A 25,536-nucleotide genomic window follows, 5' to 3' on the forward strand; every position below is an offset into this window, starting at 1 on the left:
GACAACAGTAGTAATAAAAGGATTGGAATGTACAAATGATGCACAGGGCAATAGCTCACCACCCGCCAACCGACACCCTGCCAGTCCCCGAGCAGCGATTCCCTGCCCACCCCACTTCCCAGTTCCTAAACTAGATGGGACATCACATGGTATGGAATACACCGTTGGCCAGTTTGGGAAAGGTGCCTTGGTTGTGTCCTGTGCCAACTTCTTGTGCCCTGGCTGGCCATGAGAAGCTGAAAAATCCTTGACTATAGTCTAAACAATACTGAGCAATAACTGAAAACATCAGTGTTATCAACATTCTTCGCATGCTGAACTCAAAACATAGCACTGTACCAGCTACTAGGAAGACAGTTAGCTCTATCCCAGCTGAAACCAGGACAGGATCCACCCCTTATTCTATACCATTGACGTCATACTCAGTTCCCATACCTTTAGTTACATCCTGGTCAATCATCACCACCTTTCCAGGCCTTTGAGACATATGAACGATGATATATATATATATACACACACAGAGATATTATTCCTTTAGTTCATGAGTTATGTTCATAAAACATTTGTTGAGTTCAATTAGTTTCCGACTCCGGGCTCCATCTGTCATACCAGTCTGTCTGGGCAGGAGGAATGGTGCAAAGTCCTCTCAGTCAGCAGAGCAGAATTGGGCTTCAGTGCGGTCTGACGAGCAGCTGACATTTGACGTAGCAGGAGGATGGTGTGCACCGTTGGATTGTTGCATGCTGGAGTCAGCTCTGGTTCCATCACTATTGCGTTTTGCTCAGTTTTATCGCAGTCCTTCTTGCTTGATCCAAGTGATTCTTACTATAGTACTATGGATATAGCATATAACAATTATAATAATGATAACATACAGTGACAGGGTTATATAGCAACTAATATCATACAGTTTAATTTTGGCTATTTTCACCTAAAATCAAATCCCCTTGAGGCACACATCGGACTTCCCCATTTTTTCGCATCACCCACCAAGTGCACCCAGGCCCTTGAGCAAAAGCAATCCCACGAATGGGTTTACCATTGCCTGAGGCAGGAGTAACCCAGACTGTTTTCCCTAACATAATTTTCATGTGCACTACAGGGACTTTATCCCCTTCTACAGTATGTAAAAATTCTGATTGGGCAGGGGCACTCCGATTGGCAGATCCTCTGGTGTTGACTAACCAGGTGGCTTTTGCTAAATGTGTATCCCAATGTTTGAAAGTTCCACCCCCCATTGCTTTCAATGTAGTCTTTAACAGTCCATTGTATCGCTCGATTTTCCCAGAGGCTGGTGCATGATAGGGAATATGATACACCCACTCAATGCCATGCTCTTTGGCCCAGGTGTCTATGAGGTTGTTTCGGAAGTGAGTCCCGTTGTCTGACTCGATTCTTTCTGGGGTGCCATGTCGCCACAAGACCTGCTTCTCAAGGCCCAGGATAGTGTTCCGGGCAGTGGCATGGGGTACAGAATATGTTTCCAGCCATCCGGTGGTTGCTTCCACCATTGTCAGCACATAGCGCTTGCCTTCGTGAGTTTGTGGGAGCGTGATATAGTCAATCTGCCAGGCTTCCCCAAATGTATATTTCAGCTATCGCCCTCCATACCACAGGGGCTTTAACCGCTTGGGTTGCTTAATTGCAGCACATGTTTCACATTCATGGATAACCTGCGCGATAGCGTCCATGGTCAAGTCCAACCCTTGATCTTGAGCCCATCTATATGTTGAATCTCTTCCCTGATGGCCTGAAGTATCATGGGCCCACTGAGCCATAAATAGCTCACCCTTATGTTGCCAGTCCAGGTCCACCTGAGACACTTCAATCTTGGCAGCCTGATCCACCTGTTCGTTGTTTCGATGTTCCTCAGTGGCCCGACCCTTGGGTATGTGAGCATCTACATGACGTACTTTTACAACCAGATTCTCTAGCCGGGACACAATATCTTGCCACAGTGTGGCAGCCCAAATGGGTTTACCTCTGCGCTGCCAGTTGCTCTGCTCCCATTGCTGTATCCACCCCCACAGGGCATTTGCCACCATCCATGAGTCAGTATAGAGATACAGCACTGGTCTCTTTTCTCTTTCAGCAATGTCTAATGCTAGCTGGATGGCTTTCACCTCTGCAAACTGACTCGATTCACCTTCTCCTTCAGCAGTTTCTGCGACTTGTCATGTAGGACTCCATACAGCAGCCTTCCACCTTCGATGTTTTCCCACAATGCGACAGGACCCATCAGTGAACAGGGCATATTGCCTCTCATTTTCTGGCAGTTTATTATACAGCGGGGCTTCTTCAGCACGCGCCACCTCCTCCTCTGGTGACATTCCAAAATCTTTGCCTTCTGGCCAGTCCGTGATCACTTCTAAAATTCCTGGGCGACTGAGGTTTCCTATGCGAGCCCGTTGTGTGATTAGTGCGATGCACTTACTCCACGTGGCGTCAGTCGCGTGATGCGTAGAGGAAACTTTCCCTTTGAACATCCAGCCCAGCACTGGCAGTCGGGGTGCTAAGAGGAGCTGTGTCTCAGTACCAACCACTTCTGAGGGGGCTCGAACTCCTTCATACGCTGCCAGTATCTCTTTTTCAGTTGGAGTATAGCGATCCTCGGATCCTCGATATCCTCGACTCCAAAACCCCAGGGGTCGGCCTCGGGTTTCCCCAGGTGCTTTCTGCCAGAGGCTCCAGGTAGGGCCGTTCACCCCAGCTGCAGTGTAGAGCACATTTTTAATATCTTGTCCTGTCTGGACTGGTCCAAGAGCTACTGCATGAACAATCTCCCATTTAATTTGTTCGAAGGCTTGTTGTTGTTCAGGGCCCCATTTAAAATCATTCTTCTTCCTGGTCACTTGATAGAGAGGGCTTACAATCAAACTTTAATTTGGAATATACATTCTCCAAAACCCCACGACACCTAAGAAGGCCTGTATGTCCTTTTTATTAGTTCGGGGAGACATAGCTGCTATTTTGTTAATCACGTCCATTGGGATCTGACGACGTCCATCTTGCCATTTTATTCCCAAAAACTGGATCTCCTGTGCAGGTCCCTTGACCTTACTTTCCTTTATGGCGAAACCGGCTTTCAGAAGGATTTGGATTATTTTCTTCCCTTTCTCAAAGACTTCTTCTGCCGTGTTGCCCCATACAATGATGTCATCAATGTATTGCAGGTGTTCCGGAGCTTCACCTTTTTCCAGTGCAGTCTGCATTAGTCCATGGCAAATGGTGGGGCTGTGTTTCCACCCCTGGGGCAATCGATTCCAAGTGTACTGGACACCCCTCCAAGTAAAGGCAAATTGTGGACGACACTCTGCTACCAGAGGGATTGAGAAAAATGCATTAGCAACGTCAATGGTGGCATACCACTTGGCTGCCTTTGACTCTAACTCGTATTGAAGTTCTAGCATATCTGGAACGGCAGCACTCAGCGGTGGGGTAACTTCATTCAGGCCGCGATAGTCAACTGTTAATCTCCATTCCCCATTAGACTTCCGCACTGGCCATATGGGACTATTAAAGGGTGAGCGAGTTTTGCTGATCACTCCTTGGATCTCCAGTTGGCGAATCAATTTGTGGATGGGAATGAGAGAGTCTCGGTTGGTGCGATATTGCCGCCGATGCACCGTCGTGGTAGCAATTGGCACTTGTTGTTCTTCAACCTTCAGCAACCCCACAATCAAAGGGTCGAGAGAGAGACCAGGCAGGGTAGACAGCTGTTCAGTGACCTCCGTCTCCAAGGCAGCTATACCGAAAGCCCATCGATACCCCTTTGGGTCCTTGAAATACCCCCTCCTGAGATAGTCTATGCCAAGGTGTCGTGGTTTCAGCCCGGCCGGTAACAAAGGACCACGCAGCCGCTCGCTCACTCCTCCGCCCCCCTCCAGTGGGATGGGGAGGAGACGGAGGAGAGAAAAGGAAAAAAGAAACTGGAACCTCGAGGGTTGAGATAAAGGCAGTTTACTGGGACAAACACAAAGAGATTACAACAACAACAACGGCACTAATGAAAAAAAATGTATACAAAAAGAGTGTTGCACAGTGCAACTGCTCACCACCCGGGACCCGACGCTCCACCACTTCCCCCACCGAAAACAGAGCCCACCCCCTGGCCCGCTCCCCATTTATATACTGGGCAGGATGTCACATGGTATGGAATAGCTCCTTGGCTAGTCCAGGTCAGCTGCCCCGGCTATGCCCCCACCTCCCAGGTTCCTGTAAAAATTAACTCTATCCCAGCTGAACCCAGGACACAAGGATACACGGAGCCTCTGGACCAGTCACAGTGGGGTGTTTCTGCCATTCATTCCCAGTTAGGCTTACTTCAGCTTCCAATACAGTTAACTCTTGAGATCCCCCTGTCACACCAGAAATACAGATGGATTCTGTCCCGTTATAACTTGATGGCATTAGAGTGCACTGTGCACCGGTGTCTACTAGAGCCTTATACTCCTGTGGGTCTGATGTGCCAGGCCATCGAATCCACACAGTCCAATAGACCCGGTTATCCCTTTCCTCCACCTGGCTGGAGGCAGGGCTCCTCTAATTCTGGTTAGAGTATTCAGTATTCACTTCTCGTAGAATTGGCTCAGAAGTCCCTTCAAGAGGATCGGAAATAAAGTCAGCCCTTCTACTCTGTTTGGAAACTGGAGCGGCATTTTTCCTGGTAGAATCCCCTTTTGTGGGGGTTTTTCCTCGCAGTTCACGTACCCGTGCATTTAGGACCGAGGTAGGTTTTCCGTCCCATTTCCTCATGTCCTCTCCCTGATCACATAGGTAAAACCACAGGGCACCTCGCGTTGTGTACCTTCTATATTCTCTCTCTTGGGCAGAAGAACGCTCACTCCTAATATCTGAGACATTGATCCTTACAAGTGGGGAATAGGACATATTCTTTTTGAATTGCTGGAAATCCTCGGACAGCTTCTCCACAGCTGAAATGCAGGCTTGTAGGGAGGAGGAGAGATTTTCTTCGTATTGACGCAGTTGGCGAGCCACTTCCTCCACTGTTGTTGTCTCTTCATCCTTCCAGGACATTACTGCCAATGCGTTGGCATAGGACGATGGTGCGCTCCGTAAAAACTTCCGCCACATGGGTCATGTGCATTGGACTTCGTCTGGGTCTTTGGGTAACTTTTGGTTGTCCAGGTCATGATGAATCGCCTCTAGCACAGCTAATTCCCTCAGATATTGAATACCTTTTTCCATGGTGGTCCACTTGCTTGATTGTCATATAACATCCTTAAAGGGGTACCTTTCCTTCACACTTGACAGGAGTTGCCTCCAGAGGCTGATGGCTTGTGTCCCTCTTACAAGTGCCTTGTCAATGCCACCTTCCCTGGCAAGTGATCCCAGCTGCTTGGCTTCCCTACCTTCTAATTCCAAGCTATTAGCCCCATTGTCCCAGTATCGGAGGAGCCAGGTGATAATATGCTCACCTACACGGCAGCCAAAATCTTTTCGCAAATCCCGCAGCTCACTCAAGGATAGGGACCGGGTTATTACCTCTGGTTCTGCCTCTTCCTCCGGTTCCCGTGATGACCCTGGTTCACCATTATCCTTCGCTAAGCGAACTGATTTTTTTGTATATTTCCTTTTCTGTACGGGGGCAACCGATACTGGTCCAGGTTGGTCCTCTGATTCAGTTGCAGTATCGTTCGCCGGGTTCTGGATAACCACCGTGTCTGTCGCCGAGGTTTGGGTAGCAGCAGTGCTCCTTGCTAGGCCAGGAGGGGCCGCAGCGCCCATTGTTGAGGTTTGGGTGGCTGCGGTGGTCATCGTTTCATTGTTAGGTCTAGAGACTTTCTCTTCCCTTTGAGGGTACTGAGTAGTGTCGAACAGGGCTCGACAGGCAAGGGCCGGGCCCCAGCATGTTGCAGTGGTTTGTATCTCTCTGGAGCTGCTGGGGTGACAGCATACCTTTTCCAAATATTTTACTAGTTCTTCTGGATCCTGCACTTGTTCAGGGGTGAATTTCCAAAACATTGGAGGTGCCCACTTTTCTAGGTACTTGCCCATACTACCCCACACACCCTGCCACTCATAATTATCTAGCCTTGGGGCAGATCTCTGGGTGATCTTCTTAAATAGCTGTTTAACCTTAAACGAGAGCTGAACCACATTCAGAAGTATGCTAATTCCTAGCAGTAGGGCTAGGACTGTGCTAGTCCCAATACCCCAGGAGTACTCAAATTTTCCAAAATTCTCCAACACCATTGTAACTGGACTAAAGGAGAAAGGAGAGGGGAAGAAAGATACCCCACCCATAGACTGGTTTTCCATGGAGGAAAGGTAAATGGTATAATTATTAATAATTTCCCACAGGTGGCTCCTGCCGTATAAAGGTGACAATGCTAAGTGCAAATACCGGATTAATCCCACAGCCGATGACTTTCTCACACCATAAACCAGTGTTATACCACACATCAAAGCAAAAATCCACCTCCCACGGATGATAAGCAGTAGAAGAGGAACTATATACAGCAAGCGAGGTGATACATAACAGAGCTTTAAAAGCCAGAGCAACAACTCTAAGAACTCATAAATCAACATAATGAGTGCTTGGAACAAATTTGTTTTAACAAGCTCTGGTCAGGTTTGTCGTTATCTCAACCCCTCGTGGCCCACGTTGGGTGCCAAAATGGACTGTCGTGGTTTAACTCCAGCCAGCAACTAAGTACCACGCAGCCGCTCACTCACTTCCCCCATCCAGTGGGATGGGGGAGGAAATCGGGAAAAAAGGTAAAACTTCTTGGTTGAGATAAGAACGGTTTAATAGAACAGAAAAGAAGAAACTATAATGATAATGATAACACTAATAAAATGACAACAGTAGTAATAAAAGGATTGGAATGTACAAATGATGCACAGGGCAATAGCTCACCACCCGCCGACCGACACCCTGCCAGTCCCCGAGCAGCGATTCCCTGCCCCCCCCCCCCCCACTTCCCAGTTCCTAAACTAGATGGGACGTCACATGGTATGGAATACACCGTTGGCCAGTTTGGGTCAGGTGCCTTGGTTGTGTCCTGTGCCAACTTCTTGTGCCCTGGCTGGCCATGAGAAGCTGAAAAATCCTTGACTATAGTCTAAACACTACTGAGCAACAACTGAAAACATCAGTGTTATCAACATTCTTCGCATGCTGAACTCAAAACATAGCACTGTACCAGCTACTAGGAAGACAGTTAGCTCTATCCCAGCTGAAACCAGGACACACCTCCAACCTACACAGTGGCATGGCAGTGTGAGGAGCAGAAAAGGCCTTGACGCTGTGTAAGCACTGCTCAGCAGTAAATAAAACATCAGTGTGTCATCAACACTGTTTCCAGCACAAATCCAAAACATAGCCCCAATACAATCTACTATGAAGGAATTTAACTCTATACCAGCCAAAACCAGTACAGTTTTTTATTTTTTAAAAAATAATAAGAATTCAGTTGTATTGGGTTTACATGGAAAAGTTTTGATAGCAGGGGGGCTTCGGGGTGGCTTCTGCAAGAAGACACCAGGAGCTGCCCCCATGCTGGACAGACCCAGTTCCAGATGATTCCAAAACAGACCCACCACTGGCCAAAGCTGAGCCAATCAACAACACTGGTGGCACCTCTGTGATAACATATTTAAGAAAGGGTAAAAAAAACCCAAAACAACACTGCACAGCAGCTGTAAGAGAAAGTAGTGAGAAAAAAAAACAACTCAGAAACACAGTCCTGCAGACACCAAAGTCAGTGAAGGAGAGGGAATGTGATGGATGCACTCAACTCCTTGACCAAACTAGTGGTAGTTTGGTTCAGCCTCCAAAGGAAGTAAAGGCCTAGGCTGTAACCGGGCCAAGAACTTCTCTAGTTCCAGTCTGTTCTTTGAAAACCCACACAGGAACAGGGTGACACGGTGAGCATTGATGCATATGAGCTTGGAAACTGGAACACCAATTGTGCAATTAACACATGAATACCAGGTGGTTCTTCCAAGACTAATTTGTCAAGGAACAAAGTAAGCTGTGGGTACAAGGAGTCACATGCTTACCTTTTCCATCGCATGTAATTTGACTATAAGCCAACCACTTTATTCCATAAATATGACAGCCTGAGTGAGCTATTTTTGAGCTCTCCCTGCTAAGCAGCTGGCTGCATGGCAGCGATCTCCCCTTGAGCTGGGACGCCTCTCAAGGTTACTCTTCAAGGTTGAGACCCTCCCTTACCAACTGCAGATCTTTGGTAAGTGACCAACATTGTGCATACCCTTGTATTATAGTGCACTAAGATTTTGTACTGGTAACTTTGAATTATTATTACATCCTCTGTGCAGTAAGTAATAGAGTGAATCTTGCCATCAGACTTTGTTAAGTCTCACTTTTACAAACATCTTACTTCAATAAAACCACTTTTGCGGATACCTTTGGTGGTGGTTCTTTAAGCAGTCTAAAATCTCCCCCATGACAGGGAATAGGTGTATCAGGGGCAAGAGCAGAGATTCCCCTGCAGCCTGTGGTGAAGACCATGGTGAAGCAGGTTGTCCCCCTGCAGCCCATGGAGGATGACATTGGAGCAGATATCCACCCTGCAGCCTGTGGAAGACCCCATGCTGGAAGAGGTGGATATGCCCTGAAGGAAGCTGCAGCCATGGAGGGCCCACACCAGAGCAGGCTCCTGTCAAGAGCTGCAGCCTGTGGAGAGGAGCCCATTCTAGAGCAGGTTTTCTGGCAGGAACTGTGGCCTGTGGGGGACCCACACTGGAGCAGTCCATTCCACAAGAACTGTACCCCATGGAAAGGGCCCATGCTGGAGAAATTCTTGAAGAAATGCAGCCCGTAGGAAGGACCCACATTGGAGCAGTTCATGAAGGACTGTATCCCATGGGAGGGGCTCCATGCTGGAGCAGGGGAAGAACATGAGGAGGAAGGAGTGGCAGAGACAAACTGTTAGGGACTGACCACAACCCCCATTCCCCATCTACCCTGCACTGCTCAGGGGAAGGCAGAAGAGTTAGGAACAAAGAAGTGAAGTTGAACCTGGCAAGAAGAGGGATGCGGGGGGGAAGGTGTTTTTTGTCTTTGCTTCTCACTATCCTACTCTGTTATTAATTGGCAATAAATAAAATTAATCATCCCCAAGGTGAGTCTGTTTTGCCTGTGACTCTAATTGGTAAGGGATCTCCCTGTCATTTTCTCAACCCATGAGCTTTTTTCATCTTATTTTCTCTCCCTGTCCTATTGAGGAGGGGGAGTGAGAGCAGCTTAGTGGAAACCTGGCGACCATCTAAGGTTAAACCACAACATCAGTTAATCAAGAAAACATCAAAACATTGCAGTTACTGAATAGCCAAAACACTCTTTGATTTCAATGGGAAAGTTTGGTGCATAAGGAATGAAGAACAATGACCAGAACTAGAACAGAAAGAAGGAATAAAAAGAACATATTAGATCACAACATCCTGTTATAATTTTAATATTATGTACTATGAGTTCCCATGTTATGTAGTTGCTTGGGGATAAATTTCAAATTAAAGCAACATAGAAGACAGATAGGGAACTAGATGAAATTAACAACTGAGTATATATTTACATTTTTAAATTAACATGAACACCAGTTTAAAAAAATTAAGCTAAAGAGCACTAAGTAGAATTTCTCTTATCCGATGCCATTTTGTCTTTACATGCTGTAAAGGTATATGGAAGGAGAGTGTCTGCTCCTTTAAGGGTATCTGGTCAAAGGAGCCATAAACAAGAGCAGACAGAGAAAAAACTGAGGGACAAATTATAAGGGAGGTCATGATAAGAACAAACCTGGCCAGTCATACTAATTGGTTACAATATGTAGAGTGAGAGAGTTTATTTCTTCAGCCTGTAGGATAAGGAAAGGGAAGGAGACACAACACAGAGACATAAAATCTGACCAATTAGCCTTGACAAAGACAATAACCAGAAACAAACCTGGTCAGTCACAGTAATTGAGGGGCTAGCAAGAAACTGCAGGCAAACTATCAAAGCAGCTGGTTGCAGGTAGAATGGGACCAGTCAGTATGCTTGGCTGAGCCCTGCACCTGGTCACTGCAGTCTACCCTATCTTATTATATCTTCTTATTAAATCTTTTCTTAACTATCTCTCTGCATAGTCTCACTCTGTCTTGTGTGTGTGCTGCAAGGACTAAGCACCAGCTACTGGTGAGACCTGTGTGTGAGTGGAATTTGGTGCCAACTACTGGAGTCAGACAGGGGGTATAGGTGTCCTGCAGCCTGTGCTGTCAGCTACTAGAGTGAGCGAGGGTCCTAGCATCAGTAGTTGAAGGGGGCCATAGATCTCTAGACCTAGGTAGGGTCCTACAGACTTTGTGCCTGGAATGCCAGCTACTGGGTGGGATCAGCATGAGTAGATTTGGTGTCAGCTACTGGAGTCGGACCAGGGGTGTAGGTAGCCTGTGGCCTCTGGTATCAGCTACTGGATAAAGTGGGGGTCTTTAAACTCCAACCACTGGAGCAGGAACAGCGTTGGTCCTGAAAACCAGCTACTGGAAGGGACCGGTGTGAGTAAGGGGCTCAGTGCCAGCAGCTGAAGTGGGACTGCATGTCACAGCCCATGTGCTTAGTGCCAGCTGCTGGTGGGGGCTGAGTGTCTGTATCTTCTCCAAATCTAGTGTGCATGTATATTCACTAGCAAACTTCAAGCTGGACTAGCTGGCAAGTAGGAGGCCCTGGGCCTGGGCAGGGGTATCAGATGGGCAAGGGTCCATGCTGGTATACCTAGGTGGACTTGCAAGTGCAGAGTGCCTATGGGATAAGTGTGTGCATGCTTGCTAGTGAGCATCAAGCTGGACTAGCCAGCAAGTAGGGGACCCATGAAGCAGGTAAGAGGGCCCAGGATCTGAGCAGGGGTACAGAGGGGCTGTGCCAGTACTTGAGGGATCCGCAAACATGCATGTGCTTTTGAACCTAAAGTGTCATGTATGTGCTTTCACTAGTGACCTATCTCTACCAGCCAGAGGAAGGGGACTTGTCTGTCTATGTTTATGTTTTATGAGAGTCCTATATGTAGGAGCTGTTGAAGGCAGTGCCTTATCTGTGGCAGTCTGTGTAACCGGTCGTGTCAGCATCCTCTGCCTGTGTGCATGCCTGTCTCTCTGGGATACATGCTCAGCTTCGCTACTGGTTGAACCTGCAAATGGGAAAGTGGCAGTCACATTCCTCAGCCTGGGCAGAGGGACCCCAGGTCCCTGGGCACACCAGGCTGGGCTCCAGAAGCCAGGCAGGAGGGAGTCCTGGGCCAGAGCAGCTAGAGGAGGAAGCCATGCTCTTAACATCCCTCAACACATTCATTTATCAGTTTTCACCCAGAATTTTGGACAAATTTGGAAAGAAACAATCTTTCTCTCAGCACCAATAGCTACTATACTGCACTATGAACTATAGTACAACAGAACCAAGGACAATAAGTATCATTTTAGGCAGTCATACAAAAAGTAAAGATGGATCTTAGAATTATATTTAGACACTGCCATCCAATTAATTTTCTTTAAAGAAAAAAAAAATAATCTTAGGAAGCATGTAAAAAACTCACCAGTCATTAACAAGATATTTCAACAGACAATAGAACAAAGGCTCTCATTTACCTAATCATTAGTACAAATCAACAGGAATCAACATGCAATTTGGGCACACCATTCCCTTAAAAGCTTTAAAATGTCCCAGCATACCAATGAATTCTTTTCCCCCTTTTGCTTAAGGTTAAACTATTTGGATCCATTCTACTAAGTGTCAAGAACTGATGTCGCTGCCACTGCAGCAACCATAAAAGATCACAGGATGTAAATAGGCTGCAGCTACAACGTAGATGAGACAGAGCTGCAACCTGCTTATCACTATTACAGTGGATTTGAGCAATTTATCACAGGATGTAAATAGGCTGCAGCTACAACGTAGACGAGACAGAGCTGCAACCTGCTTACCACTATTACAGTGGATTTGAGCAATTTTACATTCAAAATATGTCCACTGAAGGAATGATGAGTTTAGAACAGAGCTACAATTTATTTTAAGGAAGGGCTATCATTTGTTTTGATTTTCAAAAACAGTACCATCAATATATATGACAATTAGCCTTACTTAAGACATTTTGGGTTTTTAATATTGCAATCAAGTTGCTTAAAATAAAAACATTGTCTTGTTTCACTGTAAGAGTTTTAGTACATTCTAAAACCACAATAATAAATAGATAAAATTAATACAAGTCAGTCATACCTTTAGCCACAGCTTCTTTATACTTTTCTTTGGCAGAATTTACTTCTTTTATTAGTTGTCTATAGCTAGATTTTAGTTTCTCCAATTCTGTCTTCGTGACCTTTAAGAAAACAGAAATATAAAATGTATTAAAAATACTCAAACTCAACATTACTAACAATCTTGCCATTAGTGAAAAAGAATTACAGGATTTTTTTTCTAAAACAAGCATATTAAATTTTTTCATTAGCTTGAGGTTATCTTAAAAGGCTATCACTTGTTGTCACAAAAACAAAACCAATAAGTGTAAGGGATGAAATCAAGGCCTTGAAACAGTTTCCCTATTTGTATCAGTGCAGTACAGTGTAACAACAAATGTTTAGGAAACACAGTTTATCATAAACATTAGTACATTTTAATCAAGTTGTTACCGAAATCCGGAATAAAACTCCTTAACAACAATGAGAAGTTAAGAAGCAGGCACTCCTTTATTGCAGCGCTGGGCACACGGGGGATCGCTCCACCTATTGTGTGCACCTGGCTAGTCTAACTGTGCAGGTTAAATACACACCTGTTATACATATTCACTAAATTTCTGGAAAATGTTATACATAATCATTAGCTTTCCGATAAATCATTAGCATATGTAAATGTCTCTTCACGCAGGCGCAGTGAAGGTCTCTGGTTGTCTTCAGAAGCCCTCTGGTGGTCCTCCATAGTCTTCCTCACTTGTCTGCTTCTTGATCTCTCTTAGGTGATTCTGCGCAGTACAATTCTCACCATCATCTATATTAGTTTACATAAAATTGCATACTAAGTCTTTTCTTAAATTTAACCTTTCTAATAATTGGTCCTTCAGTCACACCATCTTATTAATATTCTTATGTTAAAACAATCATTGGTTAATTTCACTTAACTCTACTGATTAGAATCCTCGATAATTAGATCAAGGTGGGAAGGGTAAGGGGTTTCCAAGCAGCAAACTGGTGTCCATAATGGTTTCCTTAGTATCTTAAAACAAAACAGTACAAATCAACAAATCTTTGTCAAAGTTTCTGTGGTTAACTGATTTTAGACAATACTTGAATTCTTATGGTTACACATAGTACATTTTCTAAAGTTCCTAAGTTCCTATGACTACATTTCAAACTTAACACTCCCATACCTATGCTTCACAATTTTCTACGTCTTAATCAAACCAAACTCTTTTATGTGATTAAATTTTGATTTCTTTACCAGAATATTTGCAACAAAGTAGAAAAAAAAGATGCTTATTAAAATCACACTAGATGGAAAAAGTTCTATACGCTACTCTCAATCTCCACCTCAACACCAACCTGTCCTGGGTTCAGCTGGGATAGAGTTAATTTTTACAGGAACCTGGGAGGTGGGGGGCATAGCCGGGGCAGCTGACCTGGACTAGCCAAGGAGCTATTCCATACCATGTGACATCCTGCCCAGTATATAAATGGGGAGCGGGCCAGGGGGTGGGCTCTGTTTTCGGTGGGGGAAGTGGTGGAGCGTCGGGTCCCGGGTGGTGAGCAGTTGCACTGTGCATCACTCTTTTTGTATACATTTTTTTTCATTAGTGCCGTTGTTGTTGTTGTAATCTCTTTGTGTTTGTCCCAGTAAACTGCCTTTATCTCAACCATCGAGGTTCCAGTTTCTTTTTTCCTTTTCTCTCCTCCGTCTCCTCCCCATCCCACCGGAGGGGGGCGGAGGAGTGAGCGAGCGGCTGCGTGGTCCTTTGTTACCGGCCGGGTTGAAACCACGACAGTCCTTTTTGGCGCCCAACGTGGGGCAGAAGGGTTGAGATAACGACTGATCTGGCCAGAGCGTGTTGAAACAAATTTGCCAAACGCATTTCTTAGATATATAGATGTTAGTCACAATGTTGTTTCATTTGTTTACATGGTGGCGTTTTGTAAGCTCTTATATGCTCTATGTATTGCCTGTAGTTGCGTATCTCATCTCTGGGAGAGTGATTGGGATTATCATTTTGCTGTACTGGGCAATGTCGACTTGTGAAATGATTACATCACTGGTCATGAGGTTAAGCTGGTATCTGTATGAGGCAGTGATATCATTTCCATACTTTGGGCGCCTTCTGTCGGATTTTATTGGTAATTACACCCAATCCATGGGGAAATTAGGGGGGGATACCTCCCCCGTCCGTTCACCTCCCTTTTCTCCTTCCGACTAATTACAACAGCTTTTGAGAATTTTGAATATCCTTGGGATGCGCAAGCCAGTGTGCTGTTAGTGCTATGCCTCCTGAATATGTTTCAGGTCTTCTTTAGGGCTACAAAAAGGCTCTTTAAGAGTACCACTCAGAGATCTCCCCCAAATCTGGATACTCATGGGTGGCATGGCATGTGGGAGGATGTGGGCAGGTATCTAGAGAACTTCTCACCGCCAGTGACTTGGAAGTTCACTACCGAACAACTACAGAACCCTTATGAAGTGACAGAATATTTGAAAGAAAAATGCTGTGGCTATTCCAAAGACATACAACTCGCCTCAGAAGTGGTTGGTACTGAAACACAGCTCCTCTTAGCACCTCGACTGCCAGTGCTGGGCTGGATGTTCAAAGGGAAAGTTTCCTCTACGCATCACGCGACTGACGCCACGTGGAGTAAGTGGATCGCACTGATCACACAGCGAGCTCGCATAGGAAACCCCAGTCGCCCAGGAATGTTAGAAGTGATCACGGACTGGCCAGAAGGCAAAGATTTTGGAATGTCGCCAGAGAAAGAGGTGACACGGGCCGAAGAAGCCCCACTGTATAATAAACTGCCAGAAAATGAGAGGCAATATGCCCTGTTCACTGATGGGTCCTGTCGCATTGTGGGAAAACATCGGAGGTGGAAGGCTGCTGTATGGAGTCCTACACGACTAGTCGCAGAAACCGCTGAAGGAGAAGGTGAATCGAGTCAGTTTGCAGAGGTGAAAGCCATCCAGCTAGCATTGCTGAAAGAGAAAAGTGGCCAGTGCTCTATCTCTATACTGACTCGTGGATGGTGGCAAATGCCCTATGGGGGTGGCTACAGCAATGGAAGAAGGGCAATTGGCAGCGCAGAGGTAAACCCATCTGGGCTGCCGCACTGTGGCAAGATATCGCTGTTCGGATAGAGAAGCTAGTGGTAAAGGTACGTCACGTAGATGCTCATGTACCCAAGAGTCGAGCCACTGAAGAACATCGAAACAACCACCAGGCAGATCAGGCCGCCAAGATTGAAGTGTCTCAGGTGGACCTGGACTGGCAACGTAGGGGTGAGCTATTTATGGCTCAGTGGGCCCACGATACCTCAGGCCATCAGGGAAGAGATGCAACATATAGATGGGCTCGAGATCGAGGGGTGGACTTGACCATGGACACTATCGCATAGGTCATCCATGAATGTGGAACATGTGCTGCAATTAAGCAAGCCAAGCAGCAAAAACCCCTGTCGCATGGAGGGCGATGGCTGAAATATAAACAGTGGGAGGCCTGGCAGATTGACTATATCACACTCCCACGAACACGCCAAGGCAAGTGCCATGTGCTTACAATGGTGGAAGCAACCACTGGGTGGCTGGAAACATACCCTGTGTCCCATGCCACTGCCCAGAACACTATCCTGGGCCTTGAAGAGAAAATTTTATGGCAACACGGCACCCCAGAAAGAATCGAGTCGGACAACGGGACTCACTTCCGAAACAACCTCGTAGACACCTGGGCCAAAGAACATGGCATTGAGTGGGTGTATCACATCCCTTATCACGCACCAGCCTCCGGAAAAATTGAACAGTACAATGGACTGCTGAAAACTACATTGAGAGCGATGGGGGGTGGAACTTTCAAGCATTGGGATACACATTTAACAAAAGCCACCTGGTTAGTTAATACTAGAGGATCCGCCAATCGGGCTGGCCCCGCCCAACCAAGAGTTCCACATACTGTAGAAGGGGATAAAGTCCCTGTAGTGTGCATGAGGAGTATGTTAGGAAAGACAGTCTGGGTTAGTCCTCCCTCAAGCAGAAGCAAACCCATTCAAGGGGTTGTTTTTGCTCAAGGACCTGGGTACACCTGGTGGGTGATGCAGAAGGATGGGGAGGTTTGATGTGTACTTCAGGGAGATTTGATTTTGGGAGAGAATAGCCAGTGAATTGGGCTGTATGATATTTAACTGCCAAATAACCTGCCAATGCATGTCATTGTATCTATAGTGTCTATATGCCATATCAAGGGTATTATTGTGAGAATTATCCAAATGACTACAGGATGGACTTTTGAAACTGAGCCAAGTACAACAGCGATAGAACTTGAACTGGCACCCACCAATTTCCTCAAGATCAACATCTTCGACCTGCAGACCAGGGGCATGAGTTGCACCAAATGTACTAGCCACAAGTTCCAGAGGCAGCGTACAACAACCCAACATCTCACACCATCTCTCTCTTATCCTGAAGAACTGTTACAACAGATAGAGCCCCAAAATCGATGGACACATTAGAGGGATAGCCCATAGGCTAAAGGAACACCGTGTGTGTGTGTGCGAGGTCAGGGGGTGGAGTCCATATACTTATATATAAGACAAGGAAAGTTGTAGTGGTTGATTGGAAAAAAAAATGTAAGATCTGGGCATGATGTAGATGGTATAGAATAAGGGGTGGATAATGTCCTGGGTTCAGCTGGGATAGAGTTAATTTTTACAGGAACCTGGGAGGTGGGGGCATAGCCGGGGCAGCTGACCTGGACTAGCCAAGGAGCTATTCCATACCATGTGACATCCTGCTCAGTATATAAATGGGGAGCGGGCCGGGGGGGGGTGGTCTCTGTTTTCGGTGGGGGAAGTGGCGGAGCGTCGGGTCCCGGGTGGTGAGCAGTTGCACTGTGCATCACTCTTTTTGTATACTTTTTTTTCATTAGTGCCGTTGTTGTTGTTGTAATCTCTTTGTGTTTGTCCCAGTAAACTGCCTTTATCTCAACCCTCGAGGTTCCAGTTTCTTTTTCTTTTTTCTCTCCTCCGTCTCCTCCCCATCCCACCGGAGGGGGGCGGAGGAGTAAGCGAGCGGCTGCGTGGTCCTTTGTTACCGGCCGGGTTGAAACCACGACACAACCACATTGCTGGAAGAAAGAAGAAACAGTGCTTTTCCATCTCTCAGTAGAGCTTTCAGACTGATTTTTTCAGACCTGATTTTTGACAGTTGCAACTAACCTTTTCCCAGAGCACCTGAACGAAACTGATTCCCGTCAGCTTCACTGCTTAGACACAGCACTCTCAACATCAGCAGGGCTACTGACATCAGTTTTTATTCCACCACTAATGCTAAAAGTAACAGAAAAGGTCCTGAAAAGCTCTACCTGCACACTTAAATATTTGGGTTACAATTGATTCATATTTTAGAATAGAAACTAGAATCCCACTTCTACCCAAAACATTATGGACAGTAAGGAGCGCTCATTAATAAAAGTTTTTAAAGCTCTGATCCTAAGGACGTCAAGGGATGTTATAAGTGGCTACCACCTCCAGCAGCTTCAGAGCCCAGGGATTCCTTCTGCCAAGCCACTGGGGACCCCCAGAGACCTGGGGATCGCCATCCCAGGCCAATGGATGTGGCTGCTGCTTTCAGGTACAACCAGTAGGAAGGCTGAGTGTGCATCCCAGACACACACACACACAGAGGACAGAGGGCTACACAGACTGCCACAGACAAGGCACTGCCTTTAACAGCCAGGACTCACACAAAACATAAGCACAGACAAGCAAGTCACCTTCCTCTGCGGCTGATAAGGACTGAAGGCCACCAGTGAAAGCACACACACCACATGATTCACAAGCACATTCACAGATCCCTTGAGGAGTAGCACAGCCCCTCTGTCCCTCCATGTATTGGGTTTACATGGCATGGGTAGCTTCTGTGAGAAGAGTCCAGGGGCTGCCCCCAAGATGGACAGAGCCAGAGCCAGACAGTTCCAAAAGACTCATTGCTAACCAAAGCTGAGCCAATCAGCAACACAGGTGGTACCTCTGTGATAACATATTTAAGAAAGGGTAAAAAACACTGCATGGCAGCTGTGAGAGAGGAGTGAGAAAAAAATATGAGAGAAAAGACTGCAGATGCCAAGGTCAGTGAAGAAGGAGGGGAAGGAGGTGCTCCAGGCACTGGAGCAGAGATTCCCCTGCAGCCTGTGGTGAAGATGATAGTGATGCAGGCTGTCCCCTTGCAGCCCATGGAGTACCATGTCAGAGCATATATCCACACTATAGCCCATGGAAGACCCCATGCTGCAGCAGATAGATATACCCTGAAGGAAGCTGCAGTCTCCAGAGAGGAACCCACACTGGAGCAGGCTCCTGGCAAAAACCGTGGCCTGTGGGTGTCACATCCCAAAGTTGGAGCAACTCAGGTTCGTGGATTTCCTTTGTCAGAATTAAGGTGAAATGACACCAGGGGAGTTCAAACTGTCAGAACCCAGACTGGACAGACCAGGGAGTTGCATTTAAATCAGAATTCCCTCAGGATAAATTAAGGTGAAATGACACCAAACGATCAGTTAAAGATTGTAGTCATGACAGAAGCAAACTGAACTGGGGAGGCGTGGTAGTAGGTGGCAGGATTTCTCACAACAGGAACTGGCATAAGACTACTTCTGTAAACCGTGTAACCCATGATAACCATATACATCTGTATTGGCTTTGTGTGGCAAGGTTTTGGTAGCGGGGGGGGGGGGGGGGGGGCGGTTACAGGGGTGGCTTCTGTAGGAAGCTGCTGGAAGCTTCCCCTGTGTTCGAGAGAACCCATACCAGCTGGCTCTAAGACGGACCCGCCGCCGGCCAAGGCTGAGCCAATCAGCAATAGTGGTAATGCCTCTGTGATAACATTTTTAAGAAGGAAAAAAAAAGTTAGGACAGATGGAAACGGCCGCCGGAGAGAGGAGTGAGAACATGTAAGAGAAAAAACCCTGCAAACACCAAGGTCAGTGAAGAAGGAGGGGAAGTGGAGATTTCCCTGCAGCCAGTGGTGAAGACCCTGGTGAGGCAGGCTGTTCCCCTGCAGTCCATGGAGGTCCACAGTGGAGCAGGTGGGTTCCTGAAGGAGGCTGTGACCCCGTGGGAACCCCACGCTGGAGCAGGCTCCTGGCAGGACCTGCGGATCTGTGGAGAGAGGAGCCCACAGAGCAGGTTTTCTGGCAGGACTTGTGACCCCGTGGGGGACTCACGCTGGAGCAGTGTGCTCCTGAAGGACTGCACGTCGTGGAAAGGACCCATGCTGGAGCAATTCGTGAAGAACTGCAGCCCGTGGGAAGGACCCACGTTGGAGGAGTTCGTGGAGGACTGTCTCCCATGGGTGGGACCCCACACTGGAGCAGGGGAAGAGTGTGATGAGCCCTCCCCCTGAGGAGGATGAAGCTGCAGAAAATAATGTGCAATGAACTGACTGTAAACTCCATCCCCATCCCCATCCCCCTGTGCCACTGGGGGGGTGTAGGTAGAGAATCCGGGAGTGAAGTTGTGCCTGGGAAGAAGGGGGGGGTGGAGGGAAGGTGTTCTGAGATTTGGTTTTATTTCTCATTACCTTACTCTGTGAGTTCATTTTCCCCAAGCTGAGTCTGTTTTGCCCATGACGGTAATTGGCGAGTGATCTCTCCTGTCCTTATCTCAACCCACAAGCTCTTTGTTATATTTTCTCTCCCCTGTCCAGCTGAGGAGGGGGAGTGATAGAACGGCTTTGGTGGGCACCTGGCGTCCAGCCAGGGTTAACCCATCACAACATCAATTCAGGGAATAAGGAGATCCCTCCCGTCGAGTCACGAGGTTCAGAGCAGACCCCCTTCCTTTCTAGACCCCTCCTCAGAAAAGGGCCCAGGGGCAGCTGGATCCACTCTTAGTCTCAGACTTGGTCAACAGTTTTATGTCTACAGGGATGAGGTGTAGGGATTGTGGAAAAGGAAAAGGAAAAAGTGAAGACAGAGAAAGAAAAAGGAAAAGATAAAGATTTCACCAGCCCTGGATCCAGCGTTGCTTCAGTGAGCGGAGGGGTCCAGTCAGCCAAGGGGTCCAGTTCTGGTGGGCTTGCGCACCCAGGGCTTCAGTTTGTGTCCTTTTATCATCCTTGCCCCTCCTTTGGGTGGGCACTCAAACTCATTAGGCTAATGAAGAGTTTGTGAGCCTTTGGGCTTGGGGGTCATTTGGGGAGTAACTTCTTCCCTGCAGAAGTGGCCATTGTTTGATCTTTGTATCAGAACAGGGAGCTGTGCACCCTCCAGCAGGCCCTCCCCCTCCTGTTGCTGCTGTCTGTGCTGATGGGCTTTTCACCTGTGGTTCATTGCTGTGCAGGGTTTGTTGTTATGCAGAGTTTGTCTTTAAACAGAACTTGCCCCACCACAATGTTTGAGACATTAACTCTTTCAGTCTCTCACACAAACAACAATCAACATTTATTCAACCTAGCTAACCTTTGCCATCATTGAGCAAGCGCAGTGTGAGCTCAGGCATGTTCCAGAAATTGAGTCGGTGGTCTCGACATGTGCAGTTCATGTTCCTGGGATTCTCTGGAAATGGGTCGGTGGGCTTAGGTGGTCATTGTGGAGTTGCTTCTCTCTTCCTGCAGGCATGACCGCTATCTGGCCTTTCCTCCAGGTGCATACGTTGTGCTTCTTCTCATGGTTGCTTAAGATAAGGAATTGTGGCTTTGGAGAAGTGCAGTCCCACCCTCCGTGGGGCCTTCTCCTCCAGCAACATTTTCCTGTTCACACAACTCCAGCGCTCTTACAGAGGCCATCTTCTCCAACAAAATTCTTTAACAAATGTTTGAGACATTGGCTATAATTTGTCAGACTGTAACAGTGGGGGACCCACACTGGAACATTCTGTTCCTTAAGGACTGTACCCCATGGTATGGGCCCATGCTGCAGCAGTTCTTGAAGAACTTGAAGGGAAGGACCCACGTCAGAGCAATTAGTGACGGACTGTATCTCATGGGAGGGACCTCATGCCAGAGCAGGGGAAGTGCATGAGGAGGAAGGAGCAGGCGACCAAGGTCAACCCACCACACTCCAATATCCTGGTATCCTGAGCCCTCCTACCCACTCTACATGTCTCCTACTCACTGGCTAGTCCAGCTTGGCACTCTAACAGAAACACACACTCCTACAGTCATCTCAGAGGCACCCTACACTCACAGGTCTTCCCAAATACCAGCACTGCCCCTCTGCTCACCTGATACCCCATGTGACTACAAGTGCTGTTAACATACCAGTGTTTTAGCTATTGCTGAACAGTGCTTGAACAGCATCAAGGCCTTCTCTGTTTCTCACTCTGCCCCACCAATGAGTAGGTTAGGGGTGGGCAAGAAGTTGGGAGGGAACACAACCAGGACAGCTACCCCAACTGACCGGAGGGATATTACATGCCATATAACATGATGCATCAGCAATGAAAACTGAAGGGACAGGTATTTGGGGGAGGTAGCCAATGCTCAGAGACTGGCTGGGCATCAGTCTACTTGTGGGAGGTAGTGAATGATCGCCTTTGCATTACTTGTTTGTTTCTCCATCACCACCACCACCACCATTTAAGCTGCCTTTATCTTGACCCACAAGTTTTCCCGCTTTTGCTTTTCCTATTCTCTCTCCCATCCCACTAGGGGCAGGGGGAGTGAGTGGCTGCATGGTGCTTAGCTGCTGGCTGAGGTCAACCCACCATATCTGTCCAAATAAATTCATATGGAAGAACATTTTCAATCTCTGCCTTGTCAGCTAGCAGGGGAGAGAAAATGTGGAGGAAATATTGAAAATTGAAACTAGACACAGTCTACATATCACAGATCATCACTTGTACCATAGCACAGAAACAGAACAACTAAAAAAAAAAAGATTCACCTTTAACTTTCTAAACAAAACTATAATAAGTCTATAAAACATAGTCAAATAAAATACCTTGTACATCTCTGCTTCAATTTGTTGATGAACACCTACATAACTCTTCTTCACTTGCTGCTTATCTTTGATCATCGTTGTAAGCCTATGCAATGGCCCAGAATTAAGATCCTCTGCATGTGTCTTCATTATTTTACTCAGCTGTTCTGTTTGCTGCACCATGAGCAACCAAGACTATTAAAAAAAACAAACAAACGAACAAAAAAAAAACACACAAGAAAGGAAGAAAAGCAGTTACTTTTCTGGCTTACAAATAACAAACAGGAACTGTGGGGAAAATGCATCACTGTTTAAAACAATTTAGTAATTTTATTTTTCTTTTTAAGTTACCTGAATCTTGAGATCTTGTAAAAAAGTTCTTCCTGCTACAGCAAAACTATCCCTTGAACTTATTCATAAAAAAAAGTATCAGACACAAAAACATAATATTGCATGGTCACATTTCAGCAGTGGTTTAGTACTTCTAAACATCCATGAAAGCTGTACAGCCTTTTCTGGATTACATCCTCAACACCTTTGACAATCATGTCCCCATGTTCTTTGTTCTCTTGTTTCCTAATCACAGTTCCTCTCTTCAAGTTGACTTTTCCGCCTTTATCTAAATATTTCACAGTAATATACATTTGAATTGTAATTGTTTAAGAGGATACTATTCATCAGCTGTTCCATATTAATTGATATCATCAGTGTTCAGTCCATCAGTGACAAAATATAAGGTGCTAACAGATTACTCATTTGTCACAGTAACTGAACATCTTTCTGTACCCTTAACTTTAATAACTTCCTTGGCCATTCTGCCAGTCAGTTTTCAGGACAGCAAAATATACTGTGGCTTTGAACCTTGCATAAAGAATGAACTGCAACGTGAACAAAGATTTCCAACATACAACAAATAGGGACCTGAAATTAAAGTTCAGATGAAAGGAAATTATTTCATACCCTATAGAATCTTGTTACACTTTGTTGATTGGAACAGTATTGGATTCCTAAGAGGTAATTCAATAACAGACTGCTATGCTACATTTAAAATTGCAGAATGGCTATTTACAATACAATTACCAGTTTTTGAAGGCAGCTGATATGCTGTTTTTAAAATCTTGTTCTTGCTAAAGATACAAATTAACCTTATATCATCAAACCTTCAAAAATGTATTTGTTTGGTAGGTTTGGGGGTTTCTTACATCTCATTATAAACATGTATTATACTGGGTCTGGCTGGGATGAAGTTAACTTTCTTCATAGCAACCCATATGGCGCTGTGGTTTAGATTTGTGACCAGAACAGCGTTGATAACACACCAATGTTTTAGCTATTGCTGAACAGTGCTTGCACAGCATCAAGGCCATCTCTCTTTCACACTGTCCCCCCCACAGCAAGTAGGTCAGGCATATGCAAGAAGTTGGGAGGGGACACAACTAGAACAGCTCACCCAAATTGACCAAGAGAGATATTCCACACCATGATCTGCAATAAAAACTGGGGGGAGGGGGATTTTTGGGAAGGTAATCGTTGCTCAGAGACTGGCTGGGCATCAGTCTGCTTGTGGGAGGTGGTGAGTGATTGCCTTTGCATCACTTGCCTGCCTCCCCCCCTTCCTCTTTCCTTTGCTTATTAAACTATCTTTATTTCCACCCAGAAGTTTTCTTGCCTTTGCTCTTCTTGTTCTCTCCCCCATCCCCAGGGGGTGGGGGGAGCAAGTGAGCAGCTTTGTGGCACTGCCAACTGAGGTCAACCCATCACACATATTTCCATCTCTACATGACTATGCTAAAAGTCACATGGGATTTTAGAGAATAAAATGAGAAACAGATAATCCCTGTATACTTATTAAACTATATTTAACATTTCTTTTAGCTCATACACATTCCATGGACTGGCACAGAGCTGTCTCAGACTGCTTAAAAAGCAATGTTCTAAAAAGGTCAGGGCCTAAAGCTTCCTGGCTTTATCTGAAAACTGTTTAATCCTTTCACTGTAGAACACTTTCCAAATGACATCAGAAGACATATTTCAAAGTTGTGTACGATAAAAACAACATTAAGCATCTTTATTACAAGAATGAACTCTTCTATAACCACAAGACTCATGAGAGAGCTCCTAAAGGTAGAACTGTAAGAGTTCTGCATTTTCTCTTCAACTGATTTATTACTGATGAAACAAATAGTTTCAACCAACCCTGAAAATCCCAGAAAATGCATTTTTCAATAGAACAGGTACTCTAAAGAAATACTTAGCTTACAATTCACTAAATAAACCTAAATAAGTCATATACATAGTGAAAAATTGTCTTTCCAATTTAAAAAAAAAAAAATCATCTGCACATTCTCTGTTCCTTACATCTCTCTTTCCACACTGAGAAAATACTGGTTAAAACAAGATTTCAGTGTTTTGTATGATTACATTTTATTAGTTTTAAATAGCAAAAGCTATTTTAAAAAGCTAGCTAAGGGACAGATATCAAAAAAGGCAAAGCATTACCTTTTGGGGGAAAAAAAAAGAAAAAAAACCACACCAAAAAAACCACAAACCACAATCTGTCAAAAGCAACAAAATAAAACATTGTTCAGTTTAACAGGTGAGTTTTTTTAGACATGCACACAGAACAAAAGCTTATGGAAAGCACTTAAAAATACTGTTCTTCTGGCATTAGTAGATGCTGTCACTGTGCCTTCCAACAAGTTTACTGCCTCTTCATTAAAAAAAATAGGACACATTTTCAAAAAACCCATCTCCAATTACTCACTCTTTCTGTACACTTAAAAAATAAAAGCATAAAAGATTAGAGATCTTGGTATTTATTTTTGATGTCACATAATACCAAAAATCAAATCTATATGTAGAGTTTTTCAAATGTTAGGAAATGTAAGATACTAGACATATGCCACAAAATAGTTGGTCAGATTTTGGTTCTATAAAACCTCTCTTCTCAAGAAAAGGTATCGTGAAATAGAAAAGTAAATTAGAATGATGTCAGTAATCAAAACAATAATTCAGACATTTTAATTGACAAAAATCAGTAAGACAATGTATTGCTACACAACCTTAAAATCTAAGTTGACAGTGAAATTTCAGGGCAAGCCCATACAAAAGATTTGCCAGTAGCATATGAATATTTTTGCTATTGTGCAAAGATGTACAGAGATCAAGGGTGCAGTTTGAGTAACACAGTACCTCCTCAGAAGATGGGGGGGAGGGGGGCTAAAATAACTCCTGAAAGAACAATTTAGGTGCCAATGTCCAAAATAAATTTTCAAAATATGACACAGATGCCTCTCTGCAACCCAAGGAGAAAATGGCTTAAGATACATCTTCAGCTTTTTTTATTTATTAATTATTATTTGCTCACAAAAAAAGATGCCCATATTACTCGCATAAGTTGCGCTAGACTGAGCTAGCC

At 45.4% G+C, this 25,536-nt stretch overlaps 1 protein-coding gene across 1 annotated transcript in view; it reads right to left on the bottom strand.

Annotated features, from left to right (window-relative positions):
- Positions 1–25,536, bottom strand: part of LOC126035443 (tyrosine-protein kinase Fer-like) — a 254,879-nt gene that overhangs the window by 201,483 nt on the left and 27,860 nt on the right. The window contains exons 3-4 of the mRNA XM_049794009.1: positions 22,140–22,313; positions 12,236–12,335 (exon numbers count right to left, since the gene is read on the bottom strand). Coding sequence (XP_049649966.1) covers positions 12,236–12,335; positions 22,140–22,313 — 274 coding nt within the window. The remainder of the gene's footprint in view (positions 1–12,235; positions 12,336–22,139; positions 22,314–25,536) is intronic.

This window comes from Accipiter gentilis, chromosome W, assembly GCF_929443795.1.
Source record: "Accipiter gentilis chromosome W, bAccGen1.1, whole genome shotgun sequence".
Classification (NCBI taxonomy): Eukaryota; Metazoa; Chordata; class Aves; order Accipitriformes; family Accipitridae; genus Astur; species Astur gentilis.